Raw genomic sequence first — 19,656 nt, forward strand, 5'->3', positions numbered from 1 at the left:
TGTATGCTCCAATTGCTTGGGCTTAGATTCTAGGCTTTGCTCATAGTAATTGCCTTCACAAACAATTAATCCTGGAGGAGGTCTTCATGACTCTTATTATCCCAAAGACAATTGACTGAATTTATAACATATTCCCAATTAAAGTTAAATCAGCAATCTGAAACCTCCAACCCTACATTGGTTTACTATGCAGCAGTTATCAGTTATAACATTTTAAATATTTCAAGGTACTCTCAAATTATGAGGAATACAAAGCAAAATAAATAACCCCTTTAGAACTAATCAAGAAATATTCTTTCAAATTGATCTATGCCACTTCCCTAAGAATATACAGAATTATTTATCAACAATTCTGCCTCTATTTTTGTTTTCCTATTTCTAAATCTGACTTTCAAATGCATTTTATTTTTAAAGCAATCACCATATGAATTCTATTACTAACTAAATATATCATTTAGTTTAGATATTTATTCTTCTTACTTAAATACTGATATTTAAAATAAAGTATTATAAATTTACATATACACATATATTTACAGTTATGGGAATCCCAATAACAAAACTGCACTTTGGCGTTGGAATCTAAGCTCATTATTACACTGAGGAGTATCATCAAGGAACTGCTAATTCAAAAATAAGTTATGATCCATACATAATTTTGAAATTGACCTTTTATAGAAACAAAATAAAGCATATTTTGCGTTATCTAGATCAATTCTATAATACTAAAACATTTTAAATAGTATCACTGCTACTATATTTAAGGAAATTTTATTAATTTCATTTTTGTGGACTGGCATTAGGTCCAGAGGAAGTTGAAATTTGGGTTGTGAGGGAATATAGCAGGAGAGAAGATGACCCTGATTCCTTTAGAGGGGGCAATTTTCTCAGGAGGGTGAGAGAATGATTTAATTTCTTAACTTTCTACATTCTCATGAACAAACAAGAATTTTCTAAGACAGCCACTCTAGGTCTCAACTTAGGGTTGAAAAGGGCAGGTGAAATCATAGACATGTGGAGACATCAGATATGAATCTGTCCATGTTAACACTTAAAGAGTTGTCCAACATCTCATCACCACCAATTAAGTTCTCACAATACAGAGACTACCTACATATCATATCCATCACCATTTCTTAGTGTGCTTATGTTCCTTTTCCAAACAGGTGTAATCAAAAGTTTTCATAACACCTGGATATGTTCAGTAAAACACACAAAAACAAATGAGAATATCAATACTAGCTGATTCTATAAAGGTACAGAAAACAATGCAAGAATTTGGCTACCACCAAAACAGATGATATATAAGACAGTTTTCAAGTTCCAAAATCATTCCCTGTATATGACTTTATTTTCATTTTGATCATAAGGAAATTAGGGCTCAGAGACTGGAGTTTGCTGAGAGTCACAAGGCAAGCACTTGGTAGAGCCAGAATTAAGTCTTTTGGTACCTAAATTAGTCCACACTGCTCTACAAATGAAGAGTTATACAAACCTATACTTACATGAGATTGTAAAATAAACTTGAATTGCTGAAAGGCAAGACATAGTGAAGAGTTTTCTGAATACTAAGTACTGACCACAGAGACCATGAGTCCTGAGTAAATAGATTACAAAAACTTTCATGCTGTCAACTGCCTTATATACCATATTTACAATTGAGACCTCTAAAGCAAAATGTGAAACAAAAATAACCTAAAATACTTTAGAAGTTTCTATTATAGGTTATAAATCAGGACACAACTTACAGTCTATATTCAGAGTAGAGAGTAAGTGCAACTAGGTGGGAAGAATATAAAGGAAGCAAAGACCTCCTGCTGGGTCAGGTGACACTGTAAGATAGTCTATTACAGACAATACTATAGACTATTTATGTCCCCCCAAATCCATATGCTGAAACCTAATCCCCAATGTGATGGTATTTGGAGGTGGTCCCTTCAGAGGTGATTTGGTCATAAGGGTAGAGACCTCATGAATAAGATTAGTGCCTTCACTGAAAAAAGCCTCAGAGAGCTCCCTGACCCTGTGGGAGCATGTAAGGAAGCAGGAAAAAGATGACATCCTATGACCCAGGAGGCAGGTTCTCACCAGACATGGAATCTGCTACCACACTGCTTTTGGACTTCCCAGCCTCCATTACTGTGAGAAACTAATTTGTTTTTTATAAACCACCCAATCTATGGTATTTTTGTTATAGTAGCCATAACAGACTAACAACAGTCAAATGCTCCCAAAATAAATGATTTAAAACCAGGAACATAACCAAAATATATTTAACATAAGTTGAAAAATTGCTAAGCTCTGTTGATTGGCCAGTTTGTTAAATCGATCCACATTCCCATCCCTTCCTTAGATCATTCTCCTTTGGTATTCCAGGGTGTCCCAAGGTAATTGTCCCCTTTACAGTAAGTAAGAGCCACAACCACAACTAAGAAAATAAAAAGTACCTAATATTTATTGAGAGGTTTTATTCTGGCAGGATCTATAAGCATATTACATGGGTTATATCTCTTCATGACTACAACAACCCTATTAGATTGTTTCTGCTTTACCCATACCTACAGATGAGGAAACGGGTTAGAGATGTAAACTGTAAAAGGCTTCAGAATTAGTAAATGGTTTATCCAGAATCCAACTCCCAGTCTGATTCCATTCTCTTATCACATTATATTAGTATACCTGCAAACTGTATGTCAGTTAGAAGATTGCAGACTTCTTGATAAAAGTAAAAAGTAAAATAATAATTGGATGAGAAAAATGACTGGCACTCAATTCATTTATCGATTACTTTTTATCATAATTTGTGCCAAGCACTGTGACACAAAACTGGAGATATGAAGCCATGGTCATCATTGTGGTTGTCACCGCCATCATCATCAGCATGTTCATCATGGGCCAAAGACATTGTTCTAAGCAATTAACCTGTATTAGATCTTTACATTAACTTTAGCAGTCAGGCTCTATTATTAGTGGCCCCATTTTATTTATTATTTTTTTGAAAACCAAGGTTAGTCAACTGTTGAAGTTAAAAACCCTGACTCCTGAGCCTGGAAGATTTATCTTGTTTTATGTTTGTTTTTTTACTTTGTAATTATCACATTGCGTACACATTACTATGTTTTGTTTTGCATAAATAGCTTCACAAACATTTTAATGCTATATATAATATATGCTAATAAATTAGAAAATATTCTAAATTGTACTATTGTGTCAGAAGTGATAAATTATCAAAAATGGAAAAGGGATAACAAGTAAGTGCTCCATTCATTATGGAAGACCTCAGAAATAGTAGTCACAAAAGTACCCAACAAACAGGAGTGCCTAGGTGGCTCAGTCAGTTAACTGTCCAACTCTTGATTTTGGCTCAGGTCATGATCTCAGGATTGTGAGATTGAGCCCTGCACTGGGCTCTGGCTGAGCATGGAGCCTTCTTAAGATTCTCTCTCGCCCTCTTCCCCACCCACCCCCTGTCTCTCTCTTACTCTCCCTCTCTAAAAGAACAAAAAAGGTACCCAACAAACAGATCAGACTGTTTGGTAGGTGAGTTATTTCAAAACTTTAAGAAACAGAAAACTCTTAAAGTACTTAAAATGCTCCAAGGAAGAGAAACTTCCCAATTAATTTTATAACTATAGCATTTCCCTAGTACCAAGCTTGATAAAGATTGCTCAAATTATCATTTATAAAAACAAATGCCAACATCCCAAGCAAAATATTAGCAAACCATATTTTGATATATTTCTAATTATAGGCAATGATTACTAATTAAAATAATTCATAATTAATTTGATAATTGAAAATACTGTCCCACTAATAGAGAAGCAGCTCAGTAAGTCTCTGAACTGATGCAAGTTATCATAGAATTTAGTATATGATATGTGCTTCATTTTTTAACAGCTTTTGTAAGTTGTGTTGGGACATAAAGCTAACCATTAGGCAGAAAAAGCAAAGAGCAATTCTTAGGTACTTAAATATGATGCCAAAAGCAGAAGTCATAAAGGAAAATATGGACATATTTTACAAAATAAATTTAACTGTTACATAAAACATAAGAAATACAGAGACAAGTGAAATTTGAGACAACATGCTTCCAATATATCTCACTTCCTTAATGCTTTTGAAAAGTGAGGCTTGACCTGAGCATCCTACATAAAAGTGAAATCCACTCCTGAAATCCCTACTCCCTTCTTTTAACCTGCTAGACAATTTCCTTCATTTATTCTTTGATTCCCTTCATTCGACTCATTAGAATTTAAGTTGTATGTGAGCAAGGATTGTCATCTGTTTCATTCACTCTTGTAATTCTATCACCCAGAACAGTTCTTGGCATCTCTCTCTGCTCAATAAAGAGTTGTTGAATAAATAAATTATAAGACTATGTGGCATGATCAATTCTATGGTAAAAAATATTACTTTGAGATATTTATTTATTGAAATAAATCTCTAAATATAGAGACCAAATGATTCCATTATAGTTTTGCTTCAATGAATGTATACATGTAAGTTCAAAAATAATTAAAACTTTAAAGTAGGGATGAGGAATTAATTGCCCCCCAAAAAAACTGCCAAATGTTCTCTTATCACATATAAAGGAGCAAAGCATTAGATTTTATAGTTTTTACTCTACACACTCCTTTGACAACCTATACCTTCTTCAGAAAGACACTTTTTCTGAGCTTTCAGACTAGCAGTAGAAACCACACAATTACTGAGGTCACAAGCACACAAATAGTTTTAGAACCACTGAGGCATTTAAGAAAGGTAGAAGTATAGTTGCCGCAAGGAGATTAAACAGCAGTTAGCGGTGACATAAAGATTGTCATTACATAAAAAAACCTCTAAACAGAGCTGATTCTGAGGCTCTAGGCTCCTGGGTAGACACAGCTCCCTGATGCTGTCTTTTCCCCTCTGCCAAGTACATCTGGGTTTAGCAGGTGTGACTGCATGGCAGGAGGAGGGAAAGAAGTTATGGTTGAAGGAAAGTTACTGCCAGCGGAGCTTATGGGAGTGATCCCCCCAGGCACTGGGACAATGAACAGATCAAAGGACTACCTGCAACTCCTCCGCCTGACAATTAAAACCACCACCAAGTGCTTTGATTTTGTCGCACATAACTTTTCTTGTCAACCCTTTATAATAAAATGGCAAACTAAAGCTTACTGTTGATCTTCCATATACAATTACAACTATTTTATTGCAATTTGATAATTTAAGGTAAAACCCAAATCTTGCTTTTAAAGTGTTTATAAATTATACAGCTATGGAAACAAGTAGGTCATTTATTTAGTCTGCTCTTAGAGTTTGCCACTACTAAAGTATTTATTGCTTTCTCAAAGTGTATCACTTGTGCCATAAATCACAGGTCAATGCATCAGTGCTTCAAGCAGATAAGAATTTATTAAATGAGCTAATGGGTCTATTTAAGGAACACATTTTTTTTTAACCAGAGAAAGATTTATACACCAACAGAGTTGTTTTTAATTCATGTTTTTCATTCATCCGTGCATGCGTAAATTCAGCCAACAAATACTGAGTGCCTACTATATATGAGGCACCATGTTTAGAGCTGGATATACACATTAGGGAACAAAATATATGTTTTTCCTGCCTACATGGAGTTTATAATACATTGAGAACAAGAAATGAAACAAATAAGCTAATAAGTAATTTTATAGCTATGATTTTTGAAAAGTGTCATAATTAAAAAAAATTAGTGATAGAGAATTATGACAGGAGTATCCTGTGGGTATATGTGTGTGTGTTGGAACATTGGTAACTTGGAGAAGGTGATCAGAGAGATTATCTGAAGTTGTGCAGTTTAAGCTGAGGGATGAGCTGGGAGCAGAAAAATGGCAACATTTAGAAGGAGATAGCTAGAAATAAATATATAAACAGAAAAAATATAGAAATACAGATAGAAGGTAACTTCAAGAAGATAATGAATACTTTACAGACCTAAAAGGAAATAAGTATGAAAAAAAAACAAAAGCTAAGGATGGGAATTTGCATTATAATTTAGCAAAGCTAAGGATGGGAATCTGCATTACAATTTAGCAGATATGTACATGACACAAAATAGCAATAAATAGCATAATAATATAATTTGCAGGAAATTAAGTTATGTTATTCTGTGATTCTATGGGCAGGGAATATACCATATAAATAGTAACAAACATACTAAATACAAAATGAAAAAAAAAATAAAGTAAAATTCCAGTGAGGGCAAAAGCAGAACAAAATTATGGAAAAAAATAAATAATGGCATATATAAGTATTATTTGGAAAAGAGTGGTCTGGTAGGAAAAATAACTAGCAAAACAATAGACTAAAATTAAGAATGTATTTGCAAAAATAAATAATAAAAAATAATAAAAATAAGAATATATTTGCAATATTAAAAAGGATAGACTAATGTGTATGGCATTATTTTAGGAATGCACATCCCAGGAATTCTCTGTTGGGGTTTTGGCAAGCCTGTTGAATAAATATGTAGGCTACTTGGACAGATTCCAAATGAAACAACTAAAATGATGAAAGGAATGGCTTACAAGGACAGATTAAAGGAAGAAATATGTAAAACCTTAGCATGTCAGAAACTAAAGAAGAAACATTATGGTTTACAAATATTTGAAACACACAAATTTGAGGAAAAAGAATTCTTTGTGCACAAGGTTGCACAATTTTAAGTACGCTGAAAAGGCCAAGGAAATATTCCCCAAGTAATAATGTTTTCCAGTTAGAACCATTTGGACAAATGATCCAAGATGAGCAAGGATTAAGACCACCAAGCAGACATAGACATTCCCAGTAACCTAAACTATGCTGACCTCAAAATACATAGAGGCCCATCTGGATAGGATGAAGTAGGTCAGGGCACAACTACAAAATCTTCCTATCCCCTAGATGTGCTTTAAATTTAGAAAGGCTCTTTCCTTGGATTTGGGCTTTTCTCTGTAATTGTGCTATAGTGAAGTGAGTCCTGGACTTGGATCTGTAAGGCCTAGTTTGAGTACTGACCACTTAACCCTATTCTCATCTATATCCTCATCTGCCAATGAGGATAATGATAACCCCCTAGACGGTTGTGAGGTTTAAAAGAGCTGTTACATATGAAGACATATTTTATGTGCTTAAAAGCAGTGCCCTTAGTCAGATATATCAATTATTATAATGAGCTCAACGTGCAAAAGCTGTAGGATGAGGACTGTCTAAGAGCATGAGGCTTGGGACTAGGCCAGTCTTGTCTTCCTGCCCTAGAAGAAATCAGCTCTTCGCTGAGTCACTGTTTACCCACAGCCCTCTTAACTGGATACTGTTTTCTCTCCCAAAGCTGCCAGACCGGAGATATGGCCTTAGTCTTTCCCACTCCTCAAAGCAACTTTCTGAACATTCTTTCTCCTTCCTCTCAAAAACAAAAAAACCCCCACCTAGTTTTAATTTCATGTAACAGATCTCTGTTCCCCAATACTACTCCCTTATTACAGTTATCTCCTGATCTCTGCAATATATGCCCTCATTCCTTGGAGATTTCTATTCCTGGTTCACTGTCATTCTCTCCAACATTTCTTCTTGTATAACTTTTTGGAATTTCAATACCCATATAAATGATTTTTACAACATTCCTTGACTCTTCTAATGATCTTGTCTTCTATCCTCCTTCACCATAATCCCTATGGTTATGCTCCAAAATTTACAATTATCAATAATTGTCATTCCCATATAATTTCTGCAGTGCCCCATAATATTTTAGGACCTCCAACTCAACCTTTCAGCTACACCAGGATTTCCAATGGGTCGTACTACCTTCTGACAACACTCTGATTTTCTTAGTTGCAGGGATAGGAATGGGACTTTGAAAACTACCTTAGTTTGGGACTTAATGAAGCAAAAATGGTAAAAAGCGTCTGGGCCGAGAAATTCATAAATGTTGAATACCCGTGAAAATGGAAAACCACAGAGACTGAAAAAAGAAGAAAGTTAAGTAGGACTAAAAATTAGAGTAATGACAAGAGTGAGTCTGTGGGAATGAAAGGCAAAGAGAGGTAGAAAGATGATAATTCTGGTAAGAGAAAGTCTGAGAAATTTAAAGTACTGGTAGTTGAGCAAATCATGTGATGAGAAAGTCTATTGAACAGCATTGCCAATAGGTTCCTAAAAATGGAGATGGGAATCATTAGTGTTGGGAAACTGGTTAAAAGGGTCACAAGCTCATGCATGAAAGATTTTTTTTTTTTAAAGATTTTATTTATTTATTTGACAGAGAAAGACACAGCGAGAGAGGGAACACAAACGGGGAGTGGGAGAGGGAGAAGCAGACTCCCCGCCGAGCAGGGAGCCTGATGCGGGACTTGATCCAGGGACTCCAGGATCATGACCTGAGCCGAAGGCAGACGCTCAACGACTGAGCCACCCAGGCGCCCATGCATGAAAGATTTTTAAGTGGACAAATGTGAGAGAAGAAAGAAGGATCTGAAGCCATTGAGAAAGTTTAGGATGTCATTATGGTTAGTAAGTAACAGGCTCCCTAGAGGAAAGGAGGTGTTCTAGGCTGATGGCAAGAAAGTGTTCATGTGGGAATGAGAGGCAGTTTGGAACGGTTTTTGAAAAAGCAATAGTATACCAATACCTCATCCTCATCTTATGAGTCCAAGAACTGAGAAAAAAGTATAACTATAATTACCACAAGTAAAGTGGTATAGCAGAAAAGAGGAAAAAGTATGCTGGAATCAGAATGTGTGGAGTTAAGTTCAAACTCATTGGTTGCTTGAATTACAGATCATGTGACTTTCTGAACCTCAGGTTCCTTATCTGATAAAAGAAATTAAGAATGCCTTCTCTGCTTATGGTCCATAGAATAGAGATGGAAAATACTTAAGAAATTTTCCCTATTGTTTTATTATTATTACTCTAGGGGGATAAATATAATAATGTGGAGGTCTATTTACACTATTAAGTATTATACAGATGTGCAGTGTTATTAATAAGGTGATCGCAGATTGTATAATTTTCATCATTTTGTAAAATGTTGAAAGTTAACCAATCAATACTAGTTAAAAAAATAAACCATCTTTTGGTAAAATAATTGTTAAAATAAACCAGGAAATATAATTTTCTAGCTGATGTGGTTTGAGACCCTTTGGTGCTTTTGTTTGGCTAAAATTTCTTAATGGGTTTACATAGAAATAAAATTAAATGACGATAGGCTATAAGGCAAATTAAATAACTTCATTAAGCTAGCAGAAATAAAAACCTTGTTAACCTTTAAAATCACTTTGTCCTACATTATACATCTGAAAATTACAGAGAAAGCATGCTCTTACACATCATACTGAGTAACAATGAAACAATGCAGAGGAGCAACGGAATCCTAGAAAACTAAAAAAAAAAAAAAAAAGTATAAAAATCATGTTGCAATAAACTGAATGGCAAGACTGTGAAGAAAATGAGTTTTGAATCATTTCACAAGTGTTCCTCTTCTTTTCCCTACCTTTGCTGTTCTTCCTAGTGATGCATGATTCTGAAAGACACCACTCTTTCTGACCAAAAAGAGCATACTCCAGCCTTTATTTCTGAATGTGAAAAGAGGTATCCCATTTTACCAACTAAAATTAGAAAAATTTAAAAATATTGTCCCAAGAGAAGAAATATAATTTACCCTTTCCAAAATATCTACCAGTTAAATAGTAAGAGATATGAAGTATGTGTTTCATAAATAAGAAAATCATCTAACAAACTATCCCCATGTGTCACTCATTGACACAGCATGCTTTAGTAGGTAAGAAAGCAGGCTCTAGATTTAACCTGGATTCTAATTCTAACAAGCTACTTGGTAACTGTGAGATCTTGGGAAATGATTTAACCTCTGTATTTCCATTTTCTCATTCATATGTAGATAATAACAGTACCTGGGCCCCCACAGACTTAGAAGAATCAGAGTGGTACTTAGAACAGTATGCTCATTCTACAACACAGACTGTAAAAAAACAAACAAACAAAATGGTTAAATAAGAAACAAAGCTTTTCAAGTTTCTGAAACTTTTTTCTTAAAAATTTTATTTATTTTATTTGACAGAGAGAGAGAGGCTGAGGGAGAAGCAGATTCCCCCTGAGCAGGGAGCCCAATGTGGGATTCCATCCCAGGACCCTAGGATCATGACCTGAGCCTAAGGCAGACGCTTAACTCACTGAGCCACCCAGGCGTCCCTGAAACTACTTTTGACTTATTTTTTCTGTAAAAGACAAACTGCTGTTTAAAATATGTGGGTACTTCTTGAGGAACACTGATGAGGCAGGGCAGGAATAGCTCTATTCATTTGAATATATACTATCCATTTTGGGTATTGTTGTTTAGTTGGATTGTTTGTTTTGCCAACACCCTTGTGAGCCCTGTCTCTATAGGAAGCACAAAATGTGACACAAGAACTTGCAGTATAAATACTAAAACATTTTGAATGGTAATTTGCTTCTTGTTTGTTCATAGCTGATATTTCAAAAGTTAGTGCTTACAAAATTAAACTATTCAAAGAAAAAGAAAGTTGAATAAACAAGGCAAAATGAGAGTTCAATTAGTGTTTGAAGAGAAAAATGAGGGGAGAAGGGCATGAAAGATGTGAGCACGGATGGAAGACTGATGCCTAGAGGTGGCACACATTACTGGGAGGGAGTCACCAACTTATTTCAAATAAAAATATTCTCCAGGGTTCCCATTTGATTCTTCCACTCTTTTCTGCTCAAGAGTCATGAGCCCATTTTACTCTGGTTGTCTTCATATAATCTTCGGTATAGTAAAAGGTAAATGGTCATCCTGACCTCAGTACAGCAAGAAAAGCCTTAAGAGGATTATTCTGCATTCCCCAAATTAAAAACTTTATCAAATAGCAAACATAAACCTTAAAGAATGCATGATGGCCTAACCCCATTGATAGATTAGCTTCAAATCAACACAATGTCATCTAGCATGAGATTAAAACCCTGGCCTTCCCATTTATGGACTGTTCTACTACGTTATATTATTCTTAAAAGAGATCAATCAGTCTGATGCAGACCTGTTTTAGAAAAGAGAAAAAGTAAAGCTAAGAAATAGACTCAATCTTCTTTTTCCACAGCAACAATCACATTCGAAAGTACTTTAGTACTTGGAAAAACCCTTCACTTCAATTCTTGTACTTATAGCCTCCATTCTGCTTCATGCACACTATTAAACCTCTTGTTGAACAAATCCTACACAGTTACTATCACTATAATAATGCATATTTTAAAAAACAAAAGAGCAACACATTTTCTTCTAAAATATAACCAAGTAATTGCAGGACATCTTATCTGCATTCTGTGGTCTACCTCTTTTGCACAAAATTGAGTCCTGTATTTCCTAATACTTTCATTCATTATTTTAGGGGAAAAAGGATCAATAGAAAATATATAATAACATATTTTAGGGGAAAAAGGATCAATAGAAAATAAATAATAACATCTATAATAAAATATATAATAACAAGAATGATGGGAAAATAGCATATTAAACAACTAATTCTTTGGATATCCATCTCTTCTACCATTAAGCAGGTTTTCCAAGCTTAAACATTTTTGACAAAATCTCTTCAATAATGCATGTATTTTACTGCCTTTATACCCCCAAATGTTTAACATATTGCAGTGAGTCTTTGTCTAGGATGCAAGGCCAATATGGGTACTAATTATTATAATATTCTTTCACACGCTAATGCCTTATGGCCTTTATACTTAGCCCCTCCCCCCATAAATGTCCCTGGTTTTTCACACTGTAAGGTATCACTGCTTTTGCATAGAATTTTTAAGGCCTGGGGCGCCTGGGTGGCTCAGTTGGTTAAGCGACTGCCTTCTGCTCAGGTCATGATCCTGGAGTCCCAGGATCGAGTCCCATATCGGGCTCCCTGCTCAGCGGGAAGTCTGCTTCTCCCTCTGACCCTCCTCCCTCTCATGCTCTCTGTCTCTCATTCTCTCTCTCGCAAATAAATAAAAAATTTAAAAAAGAAAAAAAGAATTTTTAAGGCCTGTTTCGGTCTAATAGCTCCCATGGTTTTTTGCTCTTATTAAGACTGACCTATTACCTCATATGCCTTTCATTGTCTGGATCCAGTTTATAGAAAGCCCAGGAACTTAAAAACCAAGAGACATTGACTTTTCTATATGATCTAAGTATTAATGCATTATCTATTTTAGGTGGTCATGAGTTTTTGATGTTTTCTCCTAGTTTCTCAGCTATGTGCTACAGGCAAAGCAAGAGACTTCTCTACAAGTTGGATGGATCTGTTATTGCCCAGATAATAGTTTCAGGCAGGACATTTGTTATCAAATCAAGGCATAAAATCTCAAGTTGCTCCATAATTAAGATCCTAATTTATTTCCATTTATGTTTTAAAACTCAGGATTTAGTAATAGAGGCTTCACATTATCATGTTTTTTTCTTCTTTCTTTTTTTTTTTTTAAAGATTTTATTTATTTATTTGACAGAGAGAGAGACAGTGAGAGAGGGAACACAAACAGGGGGAGTGGGAAAGGGGGAAACAGGCCTCCCACCAAGCAGGGAGCCCGATGTGGGGCTTAATCCCAGAACCCTAAGATCATGACCTGAGCCGAAGGCAGTCGCTTAACCAACTGAGCCACCCAGGCGCCCTGTATCATGTTTTTTTCTTCGCACACACACAAAAAGTAATGGCCAATTCCACAAAGTTTTGGAGATTTGCAACCTCTTAATAATCATGGCAGAATTTTACAGTGAATTAGGTGCCCTAGTCGCTATCCAGCAAAGAAATGTTGAGGATGCAGGAGAAGAGGGGAAAGATGAAGATGGAGAAAAATGAAAACAATTTTTATTTTAGGAGGACTGACTCAGAAAGGATGCCACTGGAGACAGACTGTTTGGCATGATGTCAGCAACTGTGTAAGAAATGGTGCAATGGCGAATCTGTAACCCAGTTTGAAGGGCTATATCAGCAGATGCTAGAACTAATTTGAAAGGAATGATTATCAGTTAAGGATCAATTAAAAATAAATAAATGATATCAAGTCACTAAAAGCTATTGATATACAATAGGCTCGTATATAAGGATTAATAACTGGTTAAAATGGATACTGACAAAACTATTTATCATGCCATTTAGTCTCTTTTGGCCACATGACTTATGTTAATTAGATACTTGCAAGCTCCAGGAAAAATACACTTTTACCATTGTGATAGAAAAGGATAACTAGTGATCTCTTACCAGTACTATAGATGTGTATAAATGTACAATTGAATTTATATCCATGCAAATCAATGTAACAGAATTTTCTATTTATAAAACTTAGAGTTGGTATGGAGAGTATGCTTAAAAGTATGCTAAAAATTTCAGCAATAATTGTTTCACAGCAAGTACCTCATAGCTCTATGTGCATTTCCTTGGATGGTACTCCAGAGACCCCTGAAAAATAATGGTTCAACCTAGACATGCACTTGTTTGTGGCAGTTAGAGTAACTCTGTTTCCAAGTTTAGAAACTATGGTAAAAGCAGTAGGTTCTTACAATTCACCTTCCCTCTCTTTCTCAGGAGAGCACTGAAAACTAACTAACAACATCAGTTTCATACAGAGCAGAAAGTCACTTTCCATGGATTTGCAGATTCACCTTTACTGGTTTACTTTTTTTACTTTTTCCATCTTTCCTTTAAAAGATCTCCATTGATTATCCTGACACCTGCTGGCAAGGGCACAGTTGATCCTTGTTGGCTTTTCCCCACTTCCTCAAATCAAAGACTTTTTGGAGGTATTTTCAGTGACAACTAAGTGGTAATTTATTCAGTTTAAGTATTTATAGTACTTAATTTCTAACATTATCACATAACCATGAGAAAAATTCCCATACTTATTCTACTTCACATGGGCAACCATTTGACTCTTTGTATATAAATACATGTTTGTTTTGATTAACAAAAGATACTATAATCATTACATGGGCTATGATTAAATAAACAAACAAAAAACATGCCAGGCGTCTTCCTTACAACACATATAAGAATTGAATAATAGGAATGGCTGGGTTTTGGTTTTCTATTTTTTTCATAATAATATCAGTTTACAAACTACTTAGGAATAAACTCAACTATGTAAAAAGTAAATTGATCAGCTATGAAAAGTCATGCCATTAATTATGTATTTATAAAATTTGCTATTTGTTTCTCGGTGCCTACTCATGATGATTTACTGTCTTGAACTGAGTTCTGAAGCCTGCACTGTTTTATGGGTTTTTTTTTGGCAAGAATATGATGAACCTACTACAACATATATCATACTCAAAGCTATTGCACCTGCAAGTGTACTCAGTAAACAAGAAATACCAGAATTACTTTCTTAGGCTTTATGAAACTCTCATATTGGCAGGTTTTTTAAATTGTGCACAAATGATAAGATACACAGTCCATCCCATTATGCAAAACCTTCAAAAAGATTAAAAGTTTTAAAAATAAATTACCTAATTGAAATTTTTATCTTAGTATCAGTAAAATTAAGACTATGGACTACTAATTTAGAATCTAGGAACTGGCAAACATATTTTGTAATGGTTTTGAGTAACCAAGCTATTTTATATTAGTATTGTATGTTTTATCCCTTTACTTTACATTGCTATAGTTTTGTGAGAAAGAAAAATCACATGTATCTGGCAATAAAAGCAAACTTTATTAAAATACTAAAAATACCCTAGATCCTGAATACATGTTTTATACAAACACTGATCTTAGGATATTTGAGAAAAACACGAGGGAGTTTTAATTTAGAGTACAGAAGTGAAATACATTTGCCTGGTTTTGAAGGTCTTTGTAACTTTAAGACCATAGAAAGAAGAAGGTAGCATTTCAATTTTTTAACCATAATTTTTATTATTATAAATGTTTTCCCAAAACCATATGCATATTTAAAACAAAATGCATTTCAATTCTAAAGAAACATTTCAAGAATAAGCAAAAAAAGCTTTTTCAGGAACGGGGCGGGGGGGTGGTGGGCGGGGAATGTGTGCTGTATCACCACAGTGTATGGAATGGCCAAGATTTTGCATTAGTGTCAAACTGTCAAAACAGGATACTTAATCTTCACTTTATTATTTTTAGTTCACCAGTTCAAAATTATTTTTAGGTGCTTCATCTGGCATCTGAATTAGCACTTATTTTTAAAGCACAGAATTCATGGCCATGTAAATTAAGTAACGAAAACACTAATGTGTAATCAATTTTTAAAAACACAAAAAACCTGTTATTTCAGTGAAAATATTGCTATACTAATTATAGAAACATACTGTTATTATCTTGAGTGAGACTGTTCAGGTACTAATTTATTCTCACGTAGAATAACTAAAAAACACCATTGATTAAAAAAAGGAAATTCAAATGCCAATGATTCATAGTATTTAGGACATGTCTAGACATTTTTAGACAGTGCCATTTGCTTAAAGACTTCAGGCACCAACTGCAGGCACAGGGACAGATTGCATAAGATGTCACGTGCTTGCTGCAACTGTATGCATGTTATTGGATTTTTCAGAGCAACCCACAGTGATGAATAATTTAAGAGTTAATAAAATATTCAATCTGACTGATCCATTGGTTTAATTTTAAAATAAAAACGACTAATAAAAGAAATTACCAAATCCCAATCATTAATGCACGTAAATTGCCACCCACACAGGGAAACACCAATTTCTAAAAGCTACATTAGATAAACGATGTCCGGGGCAGAGGGATGCAAGGGAAATTCTCAGTGTTAACACTGGCTTCAATAAGTTTACTTAAAGTTTAATTGTTCGGAGCTGTCACACAAGCTGCACTCTGCCTTCTGCAGGGCTGAAGGAGAAATTAGAAAGGTGCAAGTTTAACAAAAGGACTCACGGAAAATGGTCCGTTTCTTTCCTAAATCCCTCTTTCCCTCTAATCCCAGGATGGCTGGAAAAAAAAAGGGGGGGGGGGAGCAATCTACGAAAAGAATATGGAGTACACCGCTGCCCGATTATTGTCTAGGAGTGGGAATGGAGAACCCTAGCAAAATCGGCGTGGTTGGTTTGTCTGGCAGAGTAAGCTGTGCCCTAGGCATGGGTATCTTTAGGAGGCAGAGCTACCCACTGCAGTGAGCCAAGACTCACCGCGCCCCAGGGTTCCCGCAACCAGGCCGAGTGAGGATAGCGTGGCCACGCACACTAGACACATTATCCTCCTCCGCCCCCGCCACCCTCCACCTCGGCTCGGGGACAGATGGTGGCTGCGGTGGCACGGTGTAGGTGCGTGTGAGTGGGTGAATGTGCGTTTTCGTGTTTGGGGTGGGAACGGAGGTGGGGAAGGGAGGAGGAGAAGGTAGTGCCTGCAGTTCGTCCCTTCCCCTTCCTGCTAAGGGATGAAAGTGCTGAAGAAATCCAGATGGGAAATAAGAGAAAGGAAAAATAACAGTGGTGGGAGCCCTGTCTTTTCAATATCGCTGGGGAACTCAGCCTAGCAACTACAAAGCCATTACCATGCCTTAACCTTCAGTGGAGTGGCTGCCTCTGCCTGATAACTGGAAGGGCACTTTGTAAACGCTGGCAAGGCACACACCTACACACACGCTACTCGCTGGGGAAAATAGCCACGTTCTGGGGGCGGGAGGGAGGCCGAGGCAAAGCACGGCCATGGATCGCTACTGGCAGAGCAGTGAGGGCATCCAGGAACACCAAGCTTCTTGGGCAAACAGTAGCCCAAGAGCTCACAATTTTCCTATGAAACAGATAAATGGATGGATGCAGGCATGGATGGTGTAGAATACTCACGCAGTGTGAATTTCAAATGAATTCAATTCGAGTCAACGCTTTTAATTCAACTATCCTTTTTTTTAGAGGCACAACATTTAAAACCCTGTAGTGCACTCAGCTCTCCACTTGAAGCAGCCTGCTAAGGGTTATATTACCCTTGGACCCCTTAGAAGGGGCCGCCCCTATCCGTGAGTGCAGAAGGGGCGCAAGTCCCTCTTGCGCGGTCTCCCCAGGGCCCCCTGTCGCTCCTCCTGCCCTTTATCGGCGCCAACTTCAGTCCCGACCCGCGAAGTGACGCGGCCGGGACAAGGGTTCATATTGACAAGCCACCCTTCGCAAAGGACCTGAATTTCGTCTATACAACTCAGTAGGAGACGCATCTAAGTCCTGTAATTTTTTGTAGGCTGGTTTATTTCACACAAGTCATGGAAAGCACCACCAGACCAGCTCTTACAACTTTTCTGCTCTTGGGAGGGGGAGCGAGGATGCCTCGCACTGCAAGATTCTCTATTACCAAGAGTTACACGTGTACACTGAGGGGTACACGAAGGGAGTGCTGAGCCAAGCTCGGAGCCCCTGGAGGTTAGAGGAGAGGCGGTTCCTGTGGTTTTTCTGTAATCTACGCAGCGCGTCCTGCAAGGGAAGGCGGGAGAAAGCCGAACTGACTTGTCAGACCCGTCTCCACCTCGCCCACCTCCAGAACTCCCAGGGCCAGGTTTGGATTTGCAAACCGCTCAGCCCCGGCCCACTTCGGAGAACTGCACCCGGGGGACAGATGGCCATGCGGCTCTCCAGCCTCTTCCCGTTTCAAGCAGATGACGCCCGCTAGCTTGCTTCCCAGCTCGGGCCCTCACGGAAGCCCCGCCCGCTGCCCGTAGCTAGCATCACCGGGCATTGCCCAGGGAGGTTTCGAGCAGTGACCAGTTGGCTCAGTGAGCCCAGGAACCTCTGGTTCCCAAGAGCGCCGTTCCCTCCCCCTGCCCTCGGTCCCCGTCTTTCCTCGATCTCACCTCCGTACCCTCTCACCCTCTTCCCCGCTCAGCCCCACGCACTCCGCTCTGACTTTGCGAGCACTTTTCCGAGGCACCCGGGGCGCGCCGCCTCCTCCGTACCGCCCGCGGCGCTCACCACCCCTGGCGCGCCCCGGGGACCGCCTCCAGCCCCCTGCGCGGCATTTCCCAGGGGACTCCAGCCTGTCCCGCACCTAGCGGCCCGGGCCCCGCCGCCTCACCTTTGCAGAACTGCGGGACACCGAGGCTGAGCCCGATCAAGAGCCAAGCGGCCACCGAGCGCTTCATGATTCGGTCCCCGAACGTGACCTCGGCTGGTCAGGGGTCCTAACAGAGGGCAGTGTCGCTGAGGTGGCACCGCAGGGCAGCGGCAGACCCCGCCCCTGCCGGAGAATTCAAAAAGATGTCTTCTGCCCGCAGCACTACCTTAAACAAATTCTTGGAGAAGGCGAGAAAGAGTGGTGACCAAAGAGAGGAATCTTTCCTCCCCTTTTGCCTGCGCTCCGGCGCAAGAAGGTGGGCGATCTCTGAGGAGCCGCCGCCGGGCTCAGCCTCCGCTGCGGGTGGGTCCCGGCTGAGGCGCGGCGGGCGGGGCGGGGCGGGGCGGGGCGGGGCGCGGGCTCCCGCGGCGGCTCCGGGTCACCCGCGCCTGTGGACCGGCAGACCGTGTGCTCGGCTTGCTCCGCTCTCGCCGCCGCAGCTGCGGGGCTTCTGACTTGGAGAACAATGAAGCGTGAGCTAGCGGGGAGCGAGCCGACGGCCGGGTGCGCACTGTGTACAAACAGAGGCGGCGTGCGTGTGAGCCTGAGCTTCGCAGGCGCGCTCCCCCGGTGCCCGCCAGCTCCCCCCCCCTCCCTCCCCCAGTCTTCCCCTCTTTCCTACCTCTTCCCTACCCGCCCCCCCTCCCCCGCCCCCGTGGCTCCTTCTACTGGAAGAGAAAAGGGAGACAACCGCAGCCACACCCTGGCACCTGCCACCACCTCTAAAGTTCCTACATTGCCTGTACCTTCTCCGCACACGCCAGAGACTCTAGGGTTAAGGGAAGCACTTTGCTGTCTGAGATTCTCTTGGTTCCAGCATTGACTTTACAATTAACCACGTTAAGGATGCCCCTGAAGTTCTCAGTATAGCCAGGAAAATAAGTTAAAGAGATTTTGAAAAGTGACTCTTGGGGCACGAATCTGCGTGAGAAATGGAACCCTGCAAAGTGAATTGCTCCGATTCTCAGGAAATGCAACCTAGTCAACAGCCAGACTCTAATCAGCTAAGACAAGGCTGCTCTGTTGTTCTGTCTGCAGTTTAGTTAGCTCTAGGGCTGGGAGAGTGGGTTGTGAGTTTATCTGTTCACATGGGCAAAAAGGTGAAGGCCTGGGGCAAGCCAGTACGAGACACGTGTCTTGTTAGGACACGTTTCAGATGAGAAATAATGGGGAGAATTTGGGCACTGTACAAGAAAAAGAGAAGGCAAGGACAGATTCTTGAAGTATCACTAAGGTGGGTCAAATTTTTCTGCTATCCACCCAAACCAATATAAATGGACTGGTTTTTCTTGCAGTGAAAGAGACTGCAGAATACCGACCATAGCTTAAAATAGTGCTTTCTCCTCTGTTTTTACGTTAGAATGATTGCTTAATGTACATGGATTTGATTCCATCAGTTGCAGGTACCAAAATGAAACACAGCTCTCTTTTCTTCTTCTAGAGAAGGCTGTAGAGAGAGAGAACCACAGGGAAAAAAAAAAATTGTAGGACACATTCTTGAAAGCAAGCATTTGAAATGAGAACATACTCAGAAAGAGATAACAGGACAATTAGTCCTACAACTTCATCTCCTTTACCTCCTTGAGTCCTTTAAACTTCAATT

At 38.8% G+C, this 19,656-nt stretch overlaps 1 protein-coding gene across 2 annotated transcripts in view; it reads right to left on the reverse strand.

Annotated features, from left to right (window-relative positions):
- Positions 1–18,081, reverse strand: part of EDIL3 (EGF like repeats and discoidin domains 3) — a 399,438-nt gene extending 381,357 nt beyond the window's left edge. For both annotated transcript variants that reach the window (XM_021699551.1, XM_021699541.1), the window contains exon 1: positions 18,015–18,081. In XM_021699551.1, coding sequence (XP_021555226.1) covers positions 18,015–18,081 — 67 coding nt within the window. The remainder of the gene's footprint in view (positions 1–18,014) is intronic.
- Positions 18,082–19,656: the final 1,575 nt, after the last annotated feature.

Source organism: Neomonachus schauinslandi, chromosome 7 (genome assembly GCF_002201575.2).
Source record: "Neomonachus schauinslandi chromosome 7, ASM220157v2, whole genome shotgun sequence".
NCBI lineage: Eukaryota > Metazoa > Chordata > Mammalia > Carnivora > Phocidae > Neomonachus > Neomonachus schauinslandi.